Genomic DNA, 24,342 nt, shown 5'->3' with positions numbered 1-24,342 from the left:
CATATGCTAATTCTCATGCATTCCAGGTTTAAGAAGAATTTAAAGGCCTTCTACTTTGTGCATCCAACATTTCGCGCCAAGGTGAGATCCGTCACGACTAACTCATTTCCAAACATACAAATACATACAAACATACAATGTTATGGAACAATTCAGAATCTTCAGCCTGCTGTAAAAGTCTACTTTAAAATAGAAATATTTGATGGTTCCTTTCATGTGTTGTTATCTTAATGCCAGACCTACTGAACTATCTGAGTGCTGCATGAGTAATTTCTTGTCAAAACCTACAGGTGTCCACCTGGTTCTTCACCACTTTCAGCGTGTCTGGAATGAAGGATAAGGTGCGGTACCTTGACAACCTGGAGCAACTCTTCAACTGTGTTAGGCCTGACCAGATTGATATCCCGCCTTTTGTGATGGACTACGACGCACGGGTGAGGGCTGACTTTCAAGGCCATGTGTACTTTTAATGTAGGCATTAAAAAAAAAAAAACATTTTCACACCATTGTAATGTAGTTTGATAGGTGCAGTCTCATTTTCGGGTATAGTTTCCGTTTTTTGTCAATACATTATGCGCTTCTTCAGAAAAGGCGCTAGCTTGACACTAGGGTAGCATATGTTTATGCTAGCTCCAAGCATGTTTTTCTAAAGATAACACAAGCAAAACTGCTTTATTGAAGTAAAAGGTACACTAACAAAGGAGTTCGTCGTTCAAAATGCTAGGCTTCACTGTCAGTCAGAGTTGTGTCTTCCGGGAACTTGATTCCAGCTTTAGCAAAAGCTCGAACAGCGCTGGCCCACACTTGAGCCCAGTCATCCACAATCCATTGTAACTCGCGACATGCATCACTCCTACCAAGCCTTTAATGCTCCTCGCTGTTATATCGGCATCAACAATTCATTCCAAATCGTCTAGTAACTTGTGCGACGCTGCCTGCTTCAACTACTATGTTGGCCATCCGTTAGCAAAGCTGTTAAATTGTGGGCAGCCACCCACATTGCCCATAAGCACAAACCAGTCCTGTTAATGCTAAAGGCTTCATATTTATCACATGCCATTTGTTGTTAAGTGCGATAAGCAACCTGTGAGAGGGATGGCTGGGTTCAAAATTCCGCTATACTGGGAAGTTTAAATTCTAGGGATAGAGGTTTCCATTGATGAAGGCCCCCCTAAATAAGAGGTCCGGCTATGTAGCTTAGTAAGGCCATCAGGCTGTCTAGAAAGTCCAAGTTCTGTGTTTGTTTGATGTTAGATGGCAGAGCGCTTCAAGCCAGACTAAGTTCATTCGGACAAACTTTGGGCCTAGGAGTTCATGCGACTTTTATCATTTCAGACTCTGACAGTTGATATCTCAACCATCTCCATTTATTGGAGCCTGTGAATGACTTCCTTGAGTGGTCCTAAATCTGGCAAAATAGATCAACATTAGAAAAATAGTTATTTGTGACCTAGTTTTTCTTTGCTCAATCACAGGTAAACGGACGGTCCCAATCTTCCGGTTTGTGACTTCTGACTAAATATGAAGCTGATAGCCAATTAAGAAAATGTCCTGGTCTACAGCTGCTCAATCTTCCTGAGGACTGTTACACATCATGAAGGGACTTTTACCTCAGATTTGTGGTCCACTTTTTGGTGGTTCTTCTATGGCTTCCCGCTCGTGGGATTTTCTGGAGGTCCACCATTCGAATTGAGTCAGTTACCAATGTGATCTGGTGATAATCATCTAGCAGGAAGATTTCTGCGATTTGATGTTATATTTTTTGGAACTGACCACAATCCCATCAGAACAAGATTATGTCAGGGATGTAAACACAGTACTGCTGTATCTTTCTGTTTTAAAGTCCTCTAGCAAAAGCTTTACATTAATATCATTCAAGGTACTTCAAGGTATGTTCAACAGTGTTCCCATTTGATTTTTATTTTCTGTATCACATTATCTTAGCTTCAATCACAAAATCTCACCAATACCACAAAACTTAAAACAAAACACACTTAATAATCAAACATTCAGCAACCAAGAATGTAAGCCTAATGACATTTTTCTACAATGTTAAGATAACGTCCAACAAATAAGTTGTATTTTAATGCCCTTTATGTCTTAAAATTAATTTGTTCTGCCAGATTAGAATTGTAAAGTTAACCAAGCATCATGAACGTAAATGTCCATTTTAGGCTCAGCTTTGAAATGTGTAATCAAGCAACATGCAGAGAATTGTTAAATATAACTCAAATTTTAAAGTGCTCTGCTACACAAAGTTTCAATGTTATTTTATTAAACAATGCCAATAGATGTCGGTATCCTTCGACTGTCATGTTCTTTGTTCAGGAGATACTGTTCAAACTACTTTTCATCACTAAGACGTTAGCTTCCTGTTGCTTCCAAGCCTCCTGATTGTAATCTGGGCTGCCTCATCACTGCTTTTCTGATTCTGTCAATATGGTGTCACTTTGCCTTTTATACATGTGCTATTTCTTATTTTTTCTGCATACATTTGCTCACTTTATTTACCGTTTTGCACATCCACAAGCACGTTTTTTTTGAAGTTGTCAATGGAGAGGCGCTGATTTATTGCAAATCAATATGTAAGTATACTTTTAATTCATTCCTCATTGTTTTATTTGTGTGACAACACGTGGCAAACACTTGCAAATGCAAATATAGGGGTGAATAAAACCTTTGCACTTCTTTCTGCTGGACACAAGACTGAAGTCACTGGGATTTGTTCTTATTAGGTTTGCCTAAAAAATGTGAAATATGTTTAAAGTAATCAGTAATTTTTTATGCCTAAAATTGCGAAACAGATTATGCAACAAATTGTCTTATGTATCTTTTTAAAATTGTTTTATTTTATTCAACTGTTAATTTTTTTTTACATTATGATTAAAATAATCTGCTCTATCATTTTTGTTTTCTGTGCTTGTGTTTTTGAAGCATTTAAGTACATGTGTCATCTTTATAGGCAGGGTGAAATGGATTTCTGTGTCCAACAACATACTGAATAAATGTGATCCTTGTCTTGCATCTTTGAAAATAGGTGAGAATAAAAAAGGCCAGCATGCTGTCCATAATCTGTATTTTTTTGATGGCAGAGCACTTTAAGCCAGACTGCATTGATTTTGAAGAACTTCTGGACTATAACTTCAAATGCCTCTAAAGGCTGTGATGTCACTACTGAGAAAGAATGGCACGAGATCCTGAAAGATTAATTTCACCGTGAGATAATGTAAGTTTTGGGGACTTGTTAAAAAAAGATCTCAAACATGCTGTAATTTACTGAATGCTCGCTCATTGGCAGTAAATGTGTCATGAGCAACAGTCTTCACATTTCCACCCATCCTTGTTGTATTTAATCCACTGCAATCATCAACATTATTTTACCAAATCTTTTTTCCATGTAGATAAGCTAACACAAAAGAATATCTGCTTTACTTCCGGTTTAAAGAGGAGCCAGGAATCTACAATCTATTACCCTTAGCATGCGTGTTGAAGCTTGTCTATGTAACCAAGTTTCATAATGATTTTGCAGCATTAAATTGAAAGTGTCAATGACTGATCAAATATGGGTGACCAATCCATAGTAGTCACTTTGAAGCCGAATCTAGCATATACCCAGAACTACCATCTACTCCGGAATTTCAGGAGTTTATCCTTAAATGCAGCGCATACTCCGGAAATCCCCAAAAAGTATCACTTTGATTTTTTTTAAGCAACCATCTTGATACAACTGCACTGGAAACTCGAAGAATTCAGTAACAAGAGTGCATTGTGAATCATCTGAGTTACAAGGGTATTCCTGAAATGGGGTCGAGGGAGGTTGGCAGCGCTGTGTACCCCCATTAAAAACAATAAATGAAGACATTTTTTATATGTCAAAACCATCAGGATTTTTCATAGACAACATGCTTGATTAGAACGGGTGGTTATCTAGAGAGAGAGAAAAAATAATGTTTTATCAAGAAAAACAGCATAAACTCCAAATGGGTTTGTTACACCCATTGCATCAAAAATAGAGGCCACATTTACACAACAATAGTCTTAAATAAAACAGATGTGGCAAGTCCCTTTTTCATTCACGCTCACACACGCCTATGGCCAATTTCGAGTGTTCAACCAGCTTAGCATGCATGTTTTGGGGACGTGGGAGGAAACCGGATTTTAGCTGGTGAAATTTCCATGTAAGAGAACATGCAAACTCTGCCTGTCCTGTGTGGGTTTTCTCCGGGTACTCCAGTTTCCTCCCTCATTCCAAAATCATGCATGGTAGGCTGATTGGACACTTACAATTGCCCGTAGGTATGAGTATGAGCGTGAATGGTTGTCCGTCTCTTTGTACCCTGAGATCGCCTGGCCTCTGGCCCAGAGTCAGCTGGACACCAAAACTAAGGCTGACGCGCTAACCAATTTTAAATGTCTTCTATTTTAATTTTGTATTTTCCATTTTCTTCAATCCAAAAATATAAAATATGTATACACAAGCATGAACTTAGCATAGTTGGGTGTTATTTGTTCAGCAAATATTTTAATGGTGCAAATACTACGTAACAAATCCCATGAGTATGCATAGTAAAAGAGCTTTGAAAAAATAAATACATTTAAAACATTCGAAATTCTTCTCTGTGGTTTTCTGTACCATAAACACACCAATGCATATATAAAATAAGGGTACAACTCAATGTAATAAATACAATTATTTAGAGCAGTGGTTTTTAACCTGGGTTCGATCCAACACTAGGGGTTCGGTGGAGCCTCTGCCACAGAGGTCAAGACACATCAACTCATCATGTCTAATAACGATAACATACCCTGCTTGACCATCATTGGCAGCAGATGGTCACGTGATATTGCTTGGTCAATCAGTCCTAGGAGAAATGTATATATCTTGAATTTAAAAAATATTTATTTTCCACTAAGTTAGGGTTCTGTGAATGCACGTATGTTGGGGTAATTTTGGGATACTATTATAAATGTGAGCATTAATCATTATATGTATATATATTAATGTGCTTGCAAACGGACAAACGCTCGGTATAATTGTTATGAAGGACATTTCCCCCCTGCAGCTGGCGCCGAGGATGTTTAATTTTTTTTCCCTATTCAGAGGACTGGTTACTGGAAGATATGACTGACCCTTAGCCCAGATGCAAGTTCGTGATGCAGACCTCAAGGACGCTTACGCAATTGCTGATGCAGTGTGATCGCTATCAACCAACCTCCGTGAAGACTCACATTGTCATAAATCGCGATGCTCGTTTTCGCTTGATTATGGAATTGTTTTGCCGAATGGAGGCTTGTTTGTTTAATTTCCAATGGAGTTGTTTTTGAGTTCCAACCTTAATTGTTATTAATGAATACCTGATATGTGATGATTGTTACAGTTGTGTTTTTTCTTATGCAATTGGATTAATCAATAACCTTGTAATTGTTTTGGTTTGAGGCCTTAAATGGGTAGGAGAAATTGCTGCTCAGCAGAAATTAATTTATGGTATGGACGATATCAGAATGAACTCTCCTTGCAAGTATAATCAGAGGTGCCAACATTAATTGATGTCCTTAATTAATCAAATGTCCCCCTTGTATTATTTCATAATTATATTAAAGTATAATTATTGATGAACTTAACTTTTGTAACCGATGGGGTTTGGTAGCTCCAACAAGGTTAAGAACCACTGATTTAAAGATTGTTGTTGATAATTGGCATTTCAATCATACAGCACATACGTACAAATACAATCTTTTTTAATGAAACTATTTTAGTGGCTGAGTGAATCAAATATTTAAATAATAGGTATGGGTGTGAGTACAAATGGTTGTCGGCTGGCCACTGACACCGGGTGTTCTCTGCTTCTGACCAGAAGCCAGCTGGGATAGGCTCCAGTACCCCACACGACCGTAGTTAGGATAAAACGGTTCAGAATATTAATGATTAAATGAATGAATTATATAGTGACCCCTGAGGGGATGAATTAAAAGTCCACCCATTGCCACTGGCCTATAGTAAACTCTTGTGGTTTGGTGTAAAATACATGTGAAATAATGCAATAATAATGTGTGAATGATTTCAAACATTCCCCTGATGAGTCATCACCTTATCATGGTGGTAAGGTTTGTGACTCAATGATCCTTGGAGCTATGTTGTCTGTGGCTTTGTGCCCCTGGTAGGGTCACCCATGGCATACTGGTCTGTGACCAGACAAATCATGACTAGAAGACCTCTTCTGACGAGCAACACTTGAATGGCATTTTCCCTGCCCGGATGCAAATCACCGGCACGCTACTCTGGAGGGGGCATGCTGGCGAGTGTCTGGTGTGCCATGGGACTCTGCCGGGCACAACCCAAAGAGACTATGTGGGTTCCCCTTTCCATGGGCTCACCACCTGTGAGATGGGCCAAAGATGCTGGGGGCAACGACAGTTGGGCGGAAACCAAAGGAGGGATTTTGGATTATGGATACATTTATACATCCAGTATATGGGAAATTTCATTTTGGCAGTAGCAAGAGGGTGATTAGAAAAAAACAGCAAAGCACAAAGTACAAAGCAAATCGGAGTAAATGGAATCATCAAATCATTATCCCATAAAAGCAGCAAAAACATAAAACGAGCATGAGTGGACGGACCGAACCCGCCGCCGGCTGCCGCTTAAATGGCGCCATCTTGGTTCCGGTGGCTAAAACGGATACAGACTCAAAAATATATTGTAAAGTTGGACAAAAACTGGTATGGAACCACACACAGGAAGTCTTCCACAAGATTGGGAACTTCTGCAGACTGTGACCGAGGTAGAGAATATCCTAGGCCACCTGATCTCTGGGTGCTATTGGGACCTGCAATGTCACCTTTCAGGTTGGGAAAGTGCCTGAGCTAGTGCGTGAGGTTGAAAAATTCCAACTGGTGTAGTCAGGCTCACCTTTATGCACAACTTGGGTTCTGGTACCACTCCTTTCAAGATGAGTTGGACACTGTTCCACTCGGGAGCAGTGTGGATTTCATCCTAGCCGTGGAACAGTGAATCCACTCTCCACCCCTGGCAGAGTACTTGGAGGGGCATGGAAGTTCACCCAACCTGTATGCATCTGCTTTGTGGACTTGGAGAAGCCATTCGACCGTATCCCCGGGAGTCTTGTGAATGGTGCTCTGGAAGTATGGGGTTCCGGAAACCCTGTGTTTCGGCTGTCAGCCTGGGTATACATTCTGTAGCAGGCGATGTTGTTTTGTGTCTGTTTTTTTTTCTGCAGGTACGTGGAGCTGTGGCTCCACCGCTGGGGCAGAGCCCTGCCTAGGCAATACAGCTTTGACTACTTCCCATTTATCCCTCCTCCGGATATTTGGAGCTGGACAAAAGTGCAGTGAGAAGAGGCAACGCTTCTGACCAACCTTTCCATCCTGGGATAAGATGGAGGAGCTGTCCGCGTTTACCAGCAACTGAGTCAAATGTCACTACTCTGCTACTGTTGTCTTCAGCTCCAGAATACTGAGGAACTGTGTGGATACGTTTGGAAGAGTGACTCTGCATATTTTCTAGTTCGGTCACGGTCTGCACAAGGTCCCTATCTTGTGGAAGACTTCCTGTGTGTGGTTCCAGTTTTTGTCCAACGTCTTTTTGAATCTATATCTGTTTTAGCTACCGCAACTAAGATGGCGCCGTTCAAGCGGCAGCCGGTGGCTCCGTCCACTCTTGCTCGTTTTGTGTTTTTGCTGCTTTTGTGTCTTTATGATTTTATTTGATGATTTTTAATAATTTACTTGCTTTGTACTTAGTGCTTTTTGCCTTGCTGAGCTGTCTAATAACTCTCTTGCTACCTCCATAAAGAAATTTCCCGAATACGGGATGAATAAAGTTATCCATCCATCCATCCATCCATCCTGACTTTCTTTAGATGGCACCCATTGTCTAGAGATAAGTAGGTTTTGTTTGCCCCAGCTTCACCTGATTTGTCAGTACGCTATTCATTGTTATATTGAGTATTTATGTTGATAAAGTTGATTATTTTGGGCTGCATGGGGACTTGAGATAAGTTTAGACACCCCGGGGTATACATATAGTTTGTGGCACTTATACACATAGTTTATTCCCTGTCTGGACTTTTATTACATCAGTTGTGACAGTGGCACCCTAAGGCCTTATTTCCTATGTTTTTGGGGGTGTTAATTTAAACACCTGTCTGGGAGGGTGGTTTTTTACCTTTTTTATTTGAGAGTGCCAGTTTTGCATCTTTTTCTCCCCCTTATGTTGTCCTGTAGTCCAGGTTTTCCGTGGACTTTGTTGTAAATAAACTATCATTTAATGCTACTTGCCTTGTGTGTCTGGCACCTCATCGGCCATTTTTTTCTGCTGTGGTAGTTGCAACTCCCTGGTACGTCTTACCACCAGGGGGAGTTGTAACACATAATACATGGGGTCCGTCCCCTCTATACGGAGTCTAAACAGCATGACCAGCAGTAAGTTGGATCAGTTACCAATGGTGGTTGGATTCTGCCAGGGCTGCACTATGCCACCGATTTTGTTCATAACTTTTATGGACAGGGGATCCGGTTTGGTGTCCCCAGTATTGTATCTCTGCTTTTTGCAGAAGGGCTTCTATTGGCCTCATTTGGCCATGATCCCAAACTTTCGCTGGTACGATTCGCAACCGAGTGTGAAGCGGTCGGGATGAGAATCAGCACTTCCAAATCTAAGACGATGGTCCTCATTCAGAAAAAGGTGGCATGCCCAAGATCAAGGATCAGGTCCTTCCTCAGATGGAGGAGTTTAAGTGTCTTTGGGTCTTGTTTTCAAGTGAGAGATGAATAGACCCAGAGATTGACAGGCAGATCGGTGCAGCGTCTGCAGTGATGAAGAAGCTGAACCAAACGGAAAAGCTATGTATTTACTGGTCGATATACTTTTCCACCCTCCTGTATTGTCATAAATTGTGGATCATGACCGAAAGGACAAGATCCTGGATACAAGCGGCTGAAATAAGTTTCCTCCCCAGGGTGTCCGAACTCTTCCTTAGAGATAAGGTGAGGAGCTCGATCATCCGGGAAGAAAATAAAAATGCATGCCTTGCAAGAGTTTGGGTCTTAGGAGGTTAATTCAACCCTATTTAAATATATATAGAGTTAGCCTCCTAAGACCCAAACTAATTTTTATTTTATTTTTTTTATATTTAGGCTAATTGGGACCTGTCGAGTGTAAAAACAAAGAATTACTTTTTTACAAGATGTAGTTTCTGAGAAAAATGTCCACATCGCAAGTGGATACCAGGTTCTTGTAATCTAAAATTTAACATTGTGGTCTTGTGACAACCAAATATATGATGTCAAATCCTCCAAGTTTAAAGAGTATAAGGATATAAGTTGCTTCTAAATATTTAAAAAGAAAATGGTCCAAAACATTGAATATTAAACTTTTGGACTTAGTTGTACACATTTGAATTTTTTATTTAACAATAGTTACATAGTGGATTAAAAACCTACACTGATTTTACTTGTAGGACACCAGATTGGTGAAAAGGTATCCTTCAATGGGTTGGAATGAATACCTGCAACCACTGGGACCCCTGGTCGAATAGTTTGCCCACCCCTGGATTAAATGCAAAATGTTGTCTTTGATGACCAGCGATCACTCGCTGCAAATTGCTAATCGCACATTTATTTTCCGAGCAGCAGGAATTGAGAGTGCCAAATATCTGAAAAGGTAAATGAAAACATGTTTTGAGGTAGCAGGACATTTACCCTTACCACATGTTCCTTTTACTCATTTATTCTCACTTATCTTAGTTTAGCAAAGAAACATTCACATAAGCGATGTACAGTGTAGAACCATGCCCAAATGAGACACCCTGGTGTTTTGGCGTCTCAACTACCAGCAACCTGAACTATGGTGGGAGGCTCAGACATTTTCAAGAAAAATCTAAAACAGTGCTATTTCAATGTCAAGTAGGGTACAACATCAGGATCCATTTGAGTTCATCATATTTTAACACATATACGCACACACACGCGCGCATGCACCCACACACACACACGCACACAATTATGCCTTACCACTCTAAAAAACATACTACGTCACATGTACATGTTTTTAGTGGCCTGTGTGAGAACTCAGCACCTGTAAAACTTTTAGTGCTTGCACAACACCCCACTGCTTGTGCGCACCACTGGGTCTACTTTATAGCAAACATCATTCTTCTAACATGTGGAGTGATGATGACCAATTGCATGCAATTATGTACAGTCAGACCAGCTTCTAATAGTCAAGCTACATCAGCTGAACATGGCTGATGCTTTGTAGGCTTGCGTATCCTTATCCATCATTTTTTTCTGTGGCAACCCTTGACATCCACCTTCTGGTTATCTGTAGTTTTGTTCCATTTCAGGGTCAGTTTACTCAAAATTTGCATCTGAAGGCAAGATATATCACAAGATTAGGATGTGGCCTATTCTAATTTATTAAAATTCAAACACTGCTTTAAATGTGCACTTGAAATGCGTCCTCAAATGGGGGGAAAACATTTTTAATAAACTGTTGTATTGTTTTATATCGCACGCAACCAAACTGACGATTTATTGGACAGCAATGCGTTAATTGCCAATTTGAGAAAGTTTGCCATTTTACAATTTAATTCAAAAGCTTTTTCATACACATTACTTTTAGTTTTTGACAATTTCAAGAAATTAAAAAAAATGCGGCTTAGTGTGCAAGCGGTTAGCACATCTACCTAATAATGATATCGATGGTTCAATCCAATTCAATTAATGGAAAAAAATGTTCGTAAAAATGTGAACGCTGAAACCCACAAGCAGAAGCCACTTCCCTGTCCTCGGCTTGCTATTAGGACTCCGAACTGAAGTTTATCTTTTTTATAGGGGTGACCACGCTAATTGAGGGATTACTGTACAGTGTTACCTCGAGATATGAGCTTGATTCGTGACAATCGTATGTCGTATGAACTGGTATTTTGATTTACTCGTAATTCAAATGAAGGTATCCCATAGAAATGACTGAACACATTAATTTGTTCCAACACTCTAAAAAAAACACCAAAAACGGGATGTATGATTGGAAAATAATATTTATTTGTTCACATTTCGCCATCTATTAAAGTAGCAAATAAGTAGTGGTTTAATACTACTAAAATGTGTTTAATAGTACAAAAATCAGACGGATTTCGTGGTGGGGAGAAAGACGGATAGAGGGGGGGGGGGGGGGGGGTTGCACCGCAATGCGCTCGTAATAACATTAACAAATTTTAATGAACTTGGATTATGATGCGGACACATTCAAAAATACATTTAATTTAACTTTACACTAAACTAATTTAGTTTTAAATTTGTATACCTTTTTTCTCCTGGGTTTGCTCATTTTACCCCACCTCCACCCTGATTTTCAGATGCAACCTGTCGAGGGTTGTTTGCTTTAGTATTCCCTTCACAATATCCCAAAAATGATGCACACAAATGTCCTCACAATAGGATAACGCATGGCCATTTGCCAACGAGAAGTAATATATACTCTGGTAGTTTATACTCCCCGCAATTGCATCGCCATTCGCACTGTCTAACAAAAATAAAACAATGAAAAAAATGCATCGCTCTGCCCAATGGTCGTAGAAACATTACATGAGGGAGTTGTGGGCAGAGAGAAAGTGCCCATGGTGTTCTTATGAGCAACCTCTCATGTCTGTCGTATGCTCATATACCAAAATTTGTCTCAAGATAAATATTTGCCCGAAATTTTATTCATATCTCAAATTGCTCGAATTGTCGAGGTACTACTATATATGTGACGGCTTGACCAACAGAACACATTACATTTATTTTTCATTGTTGCACAAGCAATATGCCCCTTTTATCATTTCAATTTGGCTCCCTCTGATCAACAAATACTGTGGTCTAGCCGTCCTCCACTCCACAAAAATGAAGTCAAGATAGCTCTCCTTCGTTTGGAGTATTGTTTTATGTGCATTACTGTAGTGCAACGTGGTGGCTTCATTTTCTGTACCACGAATTCTCTCAAGTCATGAGGGGTGCAGGAGCCTATTCCAGCTGACAACAGCCACCAGGTGGGTGACACCCTGAGTCTGACCAGCCAATTACAGAGCAGTTGGAGAATAAACATGTAGGGAAGAACCAATGGAATGGCTGCCAGATACTTTTTGTCCTAAAACTATGAAAAATCCCACGTTCTGTTCAATCAGGATGCAACAGTTAATTTAAATTCTACAATGTTCTCAAAGAACCAACAATGAGTTAGGAGGCACTCCCAGCATGTCCTGACAGGGAATTTGACTAGCTCAGGGGTGGCCAACCAGTCAGAGACCAAGAGCCACATTTTTTACTGTGTTACCGCAAAGAGCCACATTTTTTACTGTGTTACCGCAAAGAGCCACATCACACAGATTTATTGTAAATGTCACACACCAGCATAGTAATGACATAAATTGACTCCTACAGTACTAACAGCACAGGCCAGTCATTATCAACAATGAACATTGTGTGTGCACTGTCTCACACAGACAAACTCTCAGTTCAACCAAGTCCACAAACAAAAATATAATAATTTACAATAGCGTTTTTCTTTTTCTATGCATGTTACTTAGTGGGACTTCTGTCATAAAATCAGCGCCTATTTTTGCGCAACATTCGCTCCTTGTGAGCTGTCATTTATTATGAATGGCTTTTCGCTAGTTAAAAGCCATTCATAATAAATGACAGCTCACAAGGAGCGAATGTTGCGCAAAAATAGGCGCTGATTTTATGACAGAAGTCCCACTAAGTAACATGCATAGAAAAAGAAAAACGCTATTGTAAATTATTATATTTTTGTTTGTGGACTTGGTTGAACTGAGAGTTTGTCTGTGTGAGACAGTGCACACACAATGTTCATGCGAGGCAGACCAAGGCGAGAGTGCTCAGCCGGGAGCAGCCAATAGGAGAGCGAGGTGTACACCCACGTGGTGGGCGAACTAGCGCGCCCACCACGTGGGTGTACACCTCGCTCTCCTATTGGCTGCTCCCGGCTGAGCACTCTCGCCTTGGTCTGCCTCGCAGGGGGTGTGGCTTTTTCAGCCGACGCTCGATCTTTGGGATACTTTTTGTGTGCGCGACGCCGTTCATTGTCGCTTCTGGTTCACGGGAGCTCTCCCACTCTGTTAAAAACGTTTACTCAAATGACCTTGCTCCTACTGGGAAACTTTGAGGTATTTTCATCCCAAGCACATGCGCATTGGACGAAAATACCGTATTGAACTCAAGCGAAGCGCACACGCAAAAAAAAATAAAACACAAATACAAACTTTGATATGGACGTAAGAGCCGCATGAAACCGGGCAAAGAGCCACATGCGGCTCGCGAGCCGCGGGTTGGCCACCCCTGGACTAGCTAATCCACAGTTCACGTTATGAGCTGCAGTGACATACTATCTTACTTTTTCCTGTTATTATATTATGTGTTTCATTCATTCATTTTCTGGAGCACTTATCGTCGAAAGGGTCGCAGGGGTGCTGGAGCCTATCCCAGCAAACTTCAGGCACAAGGCAGGGGACATCCTGACTTGGTGGCCAGACAATCGCAGGGCACTAGGAGATGGATAACCATTCACGCTGACACTCATAACTATGGGTAACTTTGAGTGCTCAGTCAGCATTTCCTGTTTGTCTTTGGAATGGGGAGGAAGATGTATTACCAAGAGAAAACCCATGCAGGGCCAGCAAGAACATGACATTTGCAAGGCTAAACACAGTGGAATTCTTCAGAAACACACGTCCCTGGGTGGGCTTGAACCACCAGCCTCTCGGTTAACAGCCGAGCGCGCTGACCAATTGCGCCACAGAGACACTGATTGCCCAGCCATGTGCTCATTAAAAAAATATAAAACAAGAAACAGAAAGGAACATGACTTCAGTTTTAAATTCCTGTAAGTTGTTCAATGTTATGGTGAAAAGTCGGATACTGAAATAGAATTAAAAATGGGAGAAGTGAGAATATTCCCTAGTTTTTAACTTTTTTTGTGATTTGAAAGGCAAGGTGGGAAGAACCATAACATTGCTTCACAGGCCCTTTTTTTCCCTCATCCAATCTGTTATCTTACAATAATCAGCTGCATATTCCAGCAGAAACCTCATTGGTCAAATTGTCTGTGCTGTTTCAGTTGGGAAGAAAACCTGCATGCACCTGGCCCTTTCTGAAATCAGTTTGCCACCCATTGTCAGGTCCACGCTGAACATTCAACAAGGTCGAACACAAGTAAGCACACCAAGACAGATGGAGTGAGATTTTGACGCTTCTGCAGAAGGGGAGCACGGAGAGAAACAGACAGAGAGTTACCCTGCGTAAGACTCCGGTCAATCTCCGACTGTTTCCACCCGCCAATCTCAGACTCCTTCTTCCGCATCAACAGGTTTTATTAGAACAAGATTGCCTGACATACAAAGTCTTTATAACAATGATGCAGGTCTAGGACAAGGATGCAGGGCTATGACAAGGATGCATTTATAACACGTACTGAATCATTCTATTTGTTACACAATAAGCATGGCAGTAAATATGTTAGTACATTTCACATCTATGATCTGAAATTTTGAGGAGTTCGGAAAAACCCTTTAATAGGTTTAGAGGCACTGGGGAGCTTTGAACCCAAGATCGCCGGTTTACAAGACAGGCACTTTGACCAGCTAAGCTACAGTGCCCATTACTACAAACATTTGCTCACTATCTTCTTTTTTCCATATACAAATCAAGACTTTCTTTACATAATTTGAAGATTGCAAACTCAATTTGAACAAACCCACTAAGTATTGTTATAAATGTATAAACTTGCATTAATGGCCACTTTTGCCAAAAAAACAAACAATGCTAATAGTAACCAATCACTGCTATTGATGGATGTGATTCATTAATTTATTTTCTGAAGGACTTATTCTCAAAAGGGTTGTGGGGGTGCTGGAGCCTATCCCAGCCAACTGTAGGCACAAGGCAGGGTTACAACCTGACATGGTGGCCCGCCAATTACAGGGCACTAGGAGATGGATAACCATTCCGATTCCTTCCGCATAAACAGGTTTTATTTGACCAACAGAAAAGCCATGCAGGGACAGTGAGAACATGAAAATTGCAAGGCAAACACACAGACCACAGCAAGTTTGATGATGGAGTTGGATTGGTGGGTCGGTGTACAATCGTATGTGTACAGGGAGTATAGAAGATGTCTCAGTACACAGCCTTGAGGGGAGCCAGTGCTCAGTGTTATGGATGAAGAGAGGTGCGGACCAAGTCTAACACTTTGTGGACGATTGGTTGAGAAGTTCTTAATCCAGCAGCAGATGGAAGAGGATAGTCCAAGAGGGGAGAGTTTGTCAGCCGGAAAGTCCAGTATTATAGTGTTGAAGGCTCAGCTATAGTCAATGAAAAGCATCCTCACACAGTTCCCATGGTGCTTCAAGTGCCTCAGTGCTGTGTGTAGAGCTAGGGCGGTGGCATCCTCAGTGGACCTGTCTGCTCTATAAGCAAACTGGTGAAGGTCAACTGAGGAAGGGAGTGTATACCTGATGTGGCGGGCAACCAACTTTTCAAAGCACGCCATGATCACAGGCGTAAGTGCAACTGGCCTATAATCTTTCAGGCTGTCAATGGTTGGCTTTTTAGGCACGGGTATAATAGTGGCCGATTTCAGGCAGGATGGAATGATGAATTGTTGCAGGGAACAATTGATTTTTCTGGTTAAAACACCAGCCAGCTGGTCAGCACAGGCTTTGAGCACCTTCCCAGGTACTGCGTAAGGACCAGCAGCCTTCCTGGTGTTCACAGTTTGCAGTACCTGTCTCACTTCATGTTCCTGAAGCTTCTGTGTACTGCTGCAGGTTGGTGGTGAATGTGTTGAGACTGGGTCTGACGAGTCAGTCTCAAAGCGGGCAAAGAGACGGTTCAGTTCCTCTGCCTGTGAGGCATCTGTGTTAACAGACACATTATTGTCAATGTAGTCGGATACTGAAATAGATTAAAAAAATGTGGGAGAAAGTTTGAATCTAAATCAGAATATTGCCTTTTTTTAAAAACTTTTTTTAAACTTTGATTTGAAATGTAAGTTGGGAAGAACCATTACTTTGGCTCGCAGACACTTATTTTCTCATCTAATTTGTTGTTTTACAATAATCAATTGATGGCAGTCTGGTTCTGCTTATTGCAGCAGAAACCTCTACAGTCAAATTGTCCATGCTGTTTCAGCTGGGAGCAAAACCTGCATCCACCTAGCCCTTTCTAGGATCAATTTGACACTTGTGATCTAAATTTTAAGGTGTTCTAAGAAAACCAGGCAATCAATTGGAGGCACTGCTGGGATTTGAACCCAGGATCTCCTGTTTACAAGACAGGCACTTTGACCATCTAAGCCACAATGCCACTTCTGTGACATGATTAGGGCCACAAAACAGGAATTAGGGGAAGGAGTTCATAAATTCAGAGAAAGATTTGAAGTGTTCAAAACCCACAGTTGGGTCATGGAAGATCAAAACGACCAATTTAGACAAGGGTTCCTGGAAGGGCTCCAGGCCTCAATCTTAGGGTTCGTGCAGAAGTATTGTGTCACATACCGAACTATGCCAATGAATCAACTAATGGAGTGGGTGATTCATGCTGAGGAGAGACACCGCCAAAAGCAGACACGCGCAGGAGTCAATACTTTGACCCAAGCCATGGCTTCATTGGTGAACCAAGGGTCATCAAAAGTATTCTACCTACAAAGACATGGAAGAGGAAGAGGCTGAGTAAGACCCGGCCCACCAAGAAAAGCAAACCCAGAAAACAGCTTTTACAACGGTGGAAAGAGAGGACACTTTGCTCGAGACTGCAGATGTGCAACAATGGGTAACGGGAGACCCCCACCGTTTAACCTTGAACATCAACATCAAGAATGACGCCAGAGGGAAGAGAAACAGAAGCCTAACACAGAGGAGGTAATTGCTGAAAGGGATGGGGAGGACGACAAAACCCCTTGCTCGCAAGCAGAAGTGTTAGAGTTATCGAAATAATGTCCACCTTTTGGGACAAAGAAAACCATACTACACCTTGCTGGTGGTACAAGGACAAACACCAATACACTGCTAGTGCCAGGATTGGTACCAGGAAGAGAATGGATCACTGTGATTGGAGCAGGAGGACACATGGAACTATTGAAGAAGTCAAGGAAGATAAAAATAACAGATGAAAATGGACGAAACCACGAAGCAAAGTTCGTCCTGAGTAAGAACTGTCCTGTGAATTTCCTGGGAAGAGACTTACTAGGTAAAATGGGAATCAGCATCATCCCCACAGATGATGGCATGAAACTAGTGCACAAGTGGGAGAAAATGGAGATCCAAGAAGTCGAAGGTCAAGAGGAACCTCATACATATTCTCACAAGAGATCACGGCATGTATAAATGTGCATGAACACAAAGACACCACAAAGATCCTAGTATATGTAGACGACATACTGATAGCCAGTCCCACAGAAGAGGAAAACAAAGAAGAAGCGATCAGATTATTCAAACATCTGGAGCAAACTGGGAACAAGGCGTCGCTGAAGAAACTGCAGTACTGTCTAGAGTCAGTCACCTTCCTGGGACATCGGATCTCACAGAAAGGAAGGGAACTAACGTATGGAAGACGAAAAGCCATCCAGCAATGTCCGAAACCACAGACGAAAAAACAAATGATGGCCTTCTTAGGCCTAACTAACAACTGCAAGAGTTGGATTCCAAACTATGCAGACCGAACATTCCTGGAAGTGAAGCAATACATTTTGGAATCAGGAGTACTAGCCCTTCCAGACTTTGAAAAACCGTTTACCTAAACAGTGACTGGCAAAGGGATGTTCATGACATCAGTATTGCTACAACCACATGGAACAAAGATGAAACCAGTAGCGTTGACAAGGGCTATGACAAGGATGCATTTATAACTCGTACTGAATCATTCTTTTTGTTACACAAGAAGAATGGCATCAAACATGGTAATACATTTCACACCTATGATCTAAATTCTTAGGTGTTCTGAAAAATCTATGATTAGGTATCTCTGTCAGGCCTCAGACTAGACTGGTGGCTGGTTGCGCCTGTCACCCTATCACAGGTCCAGCCCCTAATGACTCGAGTGATGCCATCTGCGAGTCATTAGCCAGTGTATTTAAAGCCACCGGGAACTTGACCATGCCGCCGGATTGTCACAACAGTTTACTCTTAGTTAGCATGTCGTGTTTTCCCTTGTCTCTCTGATTGATACATGACCTCTTGTTTGCCCCAGAATTTCAGAGCACACTCTACCCCATGACCACGGATAACGGATCACTGACTACGACCTCGCTTCCTACCCGGTACGTTTCACACCAACGACCCACCACCGCTATCCCCTCGTGTGCTCGCCAGCTTCGTGGACGACCCTAATAAAGATTTGGATTGAACTTAACTCACACCCTCGCCTGCTTTGGGGTCCGCCACCCACGATCGGAACAGCACGATCCAGCCAAGATGGACCCCTCGGTCTCAGACAAAGCCCCTATTGAGCAACCTGTGCAAGTCGTGGACGAGCACACCTCAACTATACCTTTCCTCTTGACTGAGGTAACGAACATAACTCAAACCCTCAGGTCCATACAGGCACAATTAACGGCCTTGCCTCACCCACGGGGTTCACAGCCGACCCCAGCCGCTCCAAAGGGAACACCGTCATCGTCGCAACGCGCACCTACGGTCTCGCCACCCGCCCCCTTCAGTGGCAACCTCGGCACATGCTAGCATTTCTTGGTTCAGTGACTCACCTACACCTCTGACCGAGCAGAAATAGCTTACCTTATCTGCTGCCTTCGTGACACCGCCCTGGCTGGGCGAACACCGAATGGGAGCGAAACTCCCACATCTGCACTTCCTGCGACAAATTCCTGCGACATACTATCTTACTTTTTCCTGTTGTTATATTATGTGATTCATTCATTCATTTTCTGGAGCACTTATCGTCGAAATGGTCGCAGGGGTGCTGGAGCCAAATCCAAGCCAACTTCAGGCACAAGGCAGGGGACAACCTGACTTGGAGGCCAGCCAAGGGCACTAAGAGATGGATCACCATTCATGCTGACACTCATAACTATGGGTAACTTTGAGTGCTCAGTCAGCATTTCCTGTTTGTCTTTGGAATGGGGGAGGAAGATGTATTACCAAGAGAAAACCCATGCAGGGCCAGCGAGAACATGATATTTGCAAGGCTAAAGACAGTGGAATTCTTCAGTAAAACATACCCCTGGGTGGGCTTGAACCACCAGCCTCTCAGCTAACAGCCGAGCGCGCTAACCAATTGCGCTACAGAGACACCGGTTGATCTATCATGTGCTCATAAAAAATTATAAAACAAGAAACAGAAAGGAACATGACTTCAGATTTAAATTCCTGTAAGTTGTTCAATGTTATGTTGAAACGTCGGATAATGAAATAGATTTAAAAAATGGGAGAAAGTCGAGGTCTAAGTGAGAATATTCCCTAGTTTTAAACTTTTTTGTGATTTGAAATGCAAGGTGGGAAAAACCATTGCATTGCCTCACAGACACTTTTTTTTCTCATCCAATCTGTCATATTACAATAATCAGCTGCATATTCCAGCAGAAACCTCATTGGCCTAATTGTCTGTGTATAAACCACGGCAAAGTGTGCAAGCGGTTAGCACATCTGCCCCACGATAGTAATATCAAGGGTTCAAACCCTGTGTGGATCTTGCTTTTTTCCCCTGTACCTGTACAGGTTCTCTTTGTGTATATTAGGTTTCCTTCCATGTCCCAAAACCATGCATGCTTACTGGTTTATCACTCAAAATGAGTGGTACTCGACCTTTTTCTCATCCCGGACCGGTAAAGTGTTGAGGGCACGGACAACATCCACTACAGATTTGGGGAACCCTCAAGGACAATATTTCATTGTCATTTTTTTAAATATCATTACATACTTTTTAATTTCAAGTAGGAAAGCGAGATTGAAACGGCTAAACTAATTTTGGGGACAATGTGGTATCAGAGCCACTTTTCAAACATCCCCGGAGACCGACAAACATCAAGAAACCGCATACAGTAATCCCTCCAGTATTGCGGGTTCAACTGTCGTGTTTTTTTTCTGGGGGAAGTTTATATTTTTTAGTTCGTAAAAATGTGAAAATTTACGCTGAAACCCACAAACAGAAGCCACTTCCCTGTCCTCCGCTTGCTACTAGGACTCCAAACTGAAGTTTATCTTTTTCATAGGGGTGACCTTACTTTGAGGTTTTTCGTTTATTTTCGTTCATGTCTAGGTCTACATTAACCAAGCTAATTGAGGGATTACTGTACAGGGTTACCTCAAGATATGAGCTTGATTCGTGACACTCGTTTGTCGTATGAACTGGTATTTCGATTTACTCGAAACTCAAATGAATGTTTCCCATAGAAATGAACCAAACACAAATTAATTTGTTCCAACCCTCTAAAAAACACCAAAAACAGGATTCATGATTGGAAAATCATTTTTATTTGTTCACATTTCGCCATCTATTAATGAAACAAATAACTAGTGGTTTAATGCTACTAAAATGTGTTTAATAGTACAAAAAACAGACATATTTCGTGGTGGGGAGAGACGGATAGAGGGGAGGGGGTTTCCACGGCAATGCACTCGTAACGTAACATTAACAAATTTTAATGAACTTGGATTACGATAAGGACACATTCAAAAATATGTTTATTTAACGTTACACTAAATTAATTTATTTTTAAATTTGTATATCTTTTTTCTCCCTGGTTTGCTCATTTTACCCCACCGACACCCTGATTTTCAGATGCAACCTGTCGAGGGTTGTTTGCTTTGATATTCCCTTCAAAATATTCCAAAAATGATGCACACAAATCTCCTCACAATAGGATAACGCATGACCATTTGCGAACGAGAATATATGCTCCTCTGATAGTTTATACTCCCCGTGATTGCGCCGCCATTCGCACTGTCTAACGTAAAAGAAAATGAAAAAAATGCATCGCTTTGCCCAATGGTCGTACAAACATTACATGGGGAAGTTGTGGGGAGAGAAACAGTGCCCATGATGTTCATATGAGCAACCTCTCATGTCTGCTGTATGATCATATACCAAAATTTGTCTCAAGATATATTTTTGCCCGAAATTTTACTCATATCTCAAATTGCTCGTCTGTCGAAGTACTACTGGATATGTGAAGGCTTGACCGACAAAACACATTACATTTATTTTTCATTGTTGCACAAGCAATATACGCCTTTTATCATTTCAACTTGGCTCCCTTTGACCAAGAAATACTGTGGTCTAGCCGTCCTCCACTCCACAAAAATGAACTCAAGCTAGCTCCCCTTCATTTGGAGTATTGTTTTATGTGCATTACTGTATTGCAACGTAGTTCATTTTCTGTACTGCTAATTCTCTCAAGTCATGGGTGGTGCAGGAACCTATCCCAGCTGACAACAGCCACCAGGTGGGGGACACCCCGAGTCTGACCACCCAATTACAGAGCAGATGGAGATGGACAACCATTCACACTCATACTCAAACATAGGGGCAATTTAGAGTGTTCAACCAGCCCTACATATGTATTTGGGGCGTGTGAGAAAACCAGTGAGAAGAATCCGGAGAAAACCTACGCAAGGGAGACGATGCAAATCCCACACAGTGAAGACCAACCTGGGGTCGAACCCTCGGCCCCAGAAACAGACGCTCTAACAACTCTGCTGCCGGGTCATCTGGCATCCTTCGTTTCATTGTCTTTGTAGCCATTTTCAAAAATAGTTTTAAAATAATTTTTGAGATGTCAGTGGATTTATGTACTTCTGAGATTGGCTAAACCGAACACATTATGGAAAGTTCACTTATTAAAATCTGGTGTTGTATTTGTTAATAAAAGTATTTTGAAAATATGGTTATCATTGCGATTTCACCCCCTTTGGAAAAACTAAAAAGTACATTTGTGAAATATTCATGTACTTTTCCATCTTGTTCTATCCACAGAGTTGAACTAAAGTACATTTGTCAGCAGTAAATAATTAGTAGAAAATTATTGGAATACATTTTATTAAACATTTTCAGTTGAGCTTTTGTGATAAATATAATTGTATGATGAAAGATTATCAATTATTTGTCACCAAACTAAAATTATTTGGAGTAATTTTCCTCAGCCATTCTCTGGGAAATGTACAAATGCATACACATTGCGAGCATTTCTCGATGCGTCCAAGGTCAAATACTGTGAGGGTGCATGCACACGCTTACACGCGTATTCCGCGTGATTGCAAAGTGGCTAATTATTGATCGGAGCACTTGAAGCAAGCTGGCTCGTAGTGTAGAGGTAAACTTGTTGGACTTCGATGCGGGCAAGCGGGAGCTCGAATCACACTGGTGGCGGTACGATTGTGAGTGTGGGTTGTTCGTCTCTCCGAGTGCCCAATGGCTGACTGGCGATCACATATTTGCGTACGTAAATTGCAAATCCAAAAGAGTGCAATTTTCTTCTTGATTTGGGATGGGAACTTTGGGACTATAACCCTGACTGCTTGGAAGCGGTATGGGAATATTTTAATGGTTCCTAGCAGTCTTTGGTTATCAGAATCTAATGTTGATTTAAAAAAAAATACGGATTGTGAATGAAGCAAAAGTGCTAAACATCAGTTTATTGCAAAAAATACTTTTTTTAACTTAGCTATTTTGCTTTATAAACCTGCGAAACAACAGGAGTTGAAATACATTGCAATACTTTTCAATTATTGCTTTGACGGCTAATTATTTTTTGAGCACCCAAAATTAAAATTGAGTTATTTGGCGAGACAGATGTATTTTTGGCACATTTTTTCCTCCCCAAGGCCCTGCAGTGGACCTCTTAGTCACAGAATTCCTACCTTAAGTTACAAAGTGGAATTTTAAGTTTTTACATCACCTTTTTACAGCCTTCCAACATCAACAATAAGCTCTCTTGTGAGGTCGAAAAGTTTCAGAATTCAAGCATGGCAGTCGTTCGATATGGCATCACTAAGTTGCTGCTCTGCTATTGAGCTCATATCACAAGGTATTACCGCAAGTCTATCTTGATGAGAACCTGATGCTTTTTAATGACAGAAATTGAAATTTTCTAATCAGAAGTTTAAGATCCTGTGGCGGCCAAATTTCTTCTAATGTCGAAATATTTAGCTTTTTTTCGATGGTTAATATTACTGCTATAGTTGTCACTTTCAAACAAGAAATGAGAAGAAGAAAAATCAAAGCAGAATTTTGTTTTAATTCATAATAACAAATGTACAATCCATTTCAATACGGGCTCGATTCCCGCTTGCGGCGCTATGATTGGGAGTGTGGATGGTCGTTTGTCTCTGTGTGCCCTACGACTGATTGCCGACCAGTCTAGGGTGTTGTCTGCCTTTTGCCCGAAGACAGTTGGGTTAGTGATCTCTGTATACACACATACATATACATATGATATAATATAATACACACAGTCATACCTCTACTTACGAATTCCTCTATGTGCAAAATGTCTAGGTTATGCAAGCTTTTTATATGCAAATGGATGCCTTGACAAAAGAAAAATATCCAAGTTACGAAAATCCCCAAAAGTGCTGCATTCCTTATTCGTTGTTTCATTTTGAAAAGATTAACACGGATGCATTGATTCTCGCTTTAGAAGCTCACCGTACTATATACTGGGCTCTTATTGGCTGTTTTACAACAACCATCCATTTTCTTTGACCCATTGTTTGCTTAAACTTATATATGCTGTGGACGAGTGCCTCGACCTGAACCGCAGCCTTCGGTGGTCAAAATTGTGTCGCGGGGGCAGACGATGGGCCGCTTTGTGAGTAATAAAGGACATTGACAAGATAGTTGGTCGATGTACACCAAAATGGAAGTATGAGTAAATGCAACTCTCGAATAATATTATATATAATAATACACAAAGAATACAAAGAGAAGGCAGCCGAGGTGGATGCAGTCACCTTTGCAACAGCACAAATCAGGGAAAAAATGGGGGAGAAATTAACTATCCAACTGATAGGTTAATCAATAATTACACTTCTCTCTAATTATCAATCAATGCAGGCAGACATCTTTTCCAATTATTGACATTTAATTAAATAATTTGCATCTCTGGTAATAACCTTATGAGGGGATATACATTTCAAGACTTCCTTCCGATCTCCAAAGTATCTCCTCGAACAGTAATTTGCCGTACGGCTTTAAAGCCATAAATCAAAACAATTTCAAGGTTATTGATTAATCCAACATGCTTAAGCAAAAACAACATATGTAACAACAATAACAATTAAGTTATTTAACAATGATAGAAGATGGAAACTA

The 24,342-nt window shown here is 41.2% G+C and overlaps 1 protein-coding gene and 2 non-coding genes across 3 annotated transcripts in view; 1 reads left to right on the top strand and 2 right to left on the bottom strand.

Annotated features, from left to right (window-relative positions):
- gdap2 (ganglioside induced differentiation associated protein 2) overlaps positions 1–2,901 on the top strand; it is a 29,599-nt gene extending 26,698 nt beyond the window's left edge. Inside the window, exons 12-14 of the mRNA XM_077728278.1 lie at positions 27–81; positions 291–434; positions 1,476–2,901. Coding sequence (XP_077584404.1) covers positions 27–81; positions 291–434; positions 1,476–1,508 — 232 coding nt within the window. The 3' untranslated portion in view covers positions 1,509–2,901. The remainder of the gene's footprint in view (positions 1–26; positions 82–290; positions 435–1,475) is intronic.
- Positions 2,902–13,749: 10,848 nt separating this feature from the next.
- Positions 13,750–13,823, bottom strand: trnan-guu (transfer RNA asparagine (anticodon GUU)). Its single transcript has one exon. It is a non-coding gene; the product is annotated as a tRNA-Asn (tRNA).
- A 2,486-nt stretch (positions 13,824–16,309) lies between these two features.
- Positions 16,310–16,383, bottom strand: trnat-ugu (transfer RNA threonine (anticodon UGU)). The gene has a single exon. It is a non-coding gene; the product is annotated as a tRNA-Thr (tRNA).
- Positions 16,384–24,342: the final 7,959 nt, after the last annotated feature.

Source organism: Stigmatopora nigra, chromosome 11 (assembly GCF_051989575.1).
Source record: "Stigmatopora nigra isolate UIUO_SnigA chromosome 11, RoL_Snig_1.1, whole genome shotgun sequence".
Lineage (NCBI taxonomy): Eukaryota > Metazoa > Chordata > Actinopteri > Syngnathiformes > Syngnathidae > Stigmatopora > Stigmatopora nigra.
The sequence above is the reverse complement of the archived record's forward strand: the minus strand, read 5'-3'. Positions and strand labels throughout refer to the sequence as shown.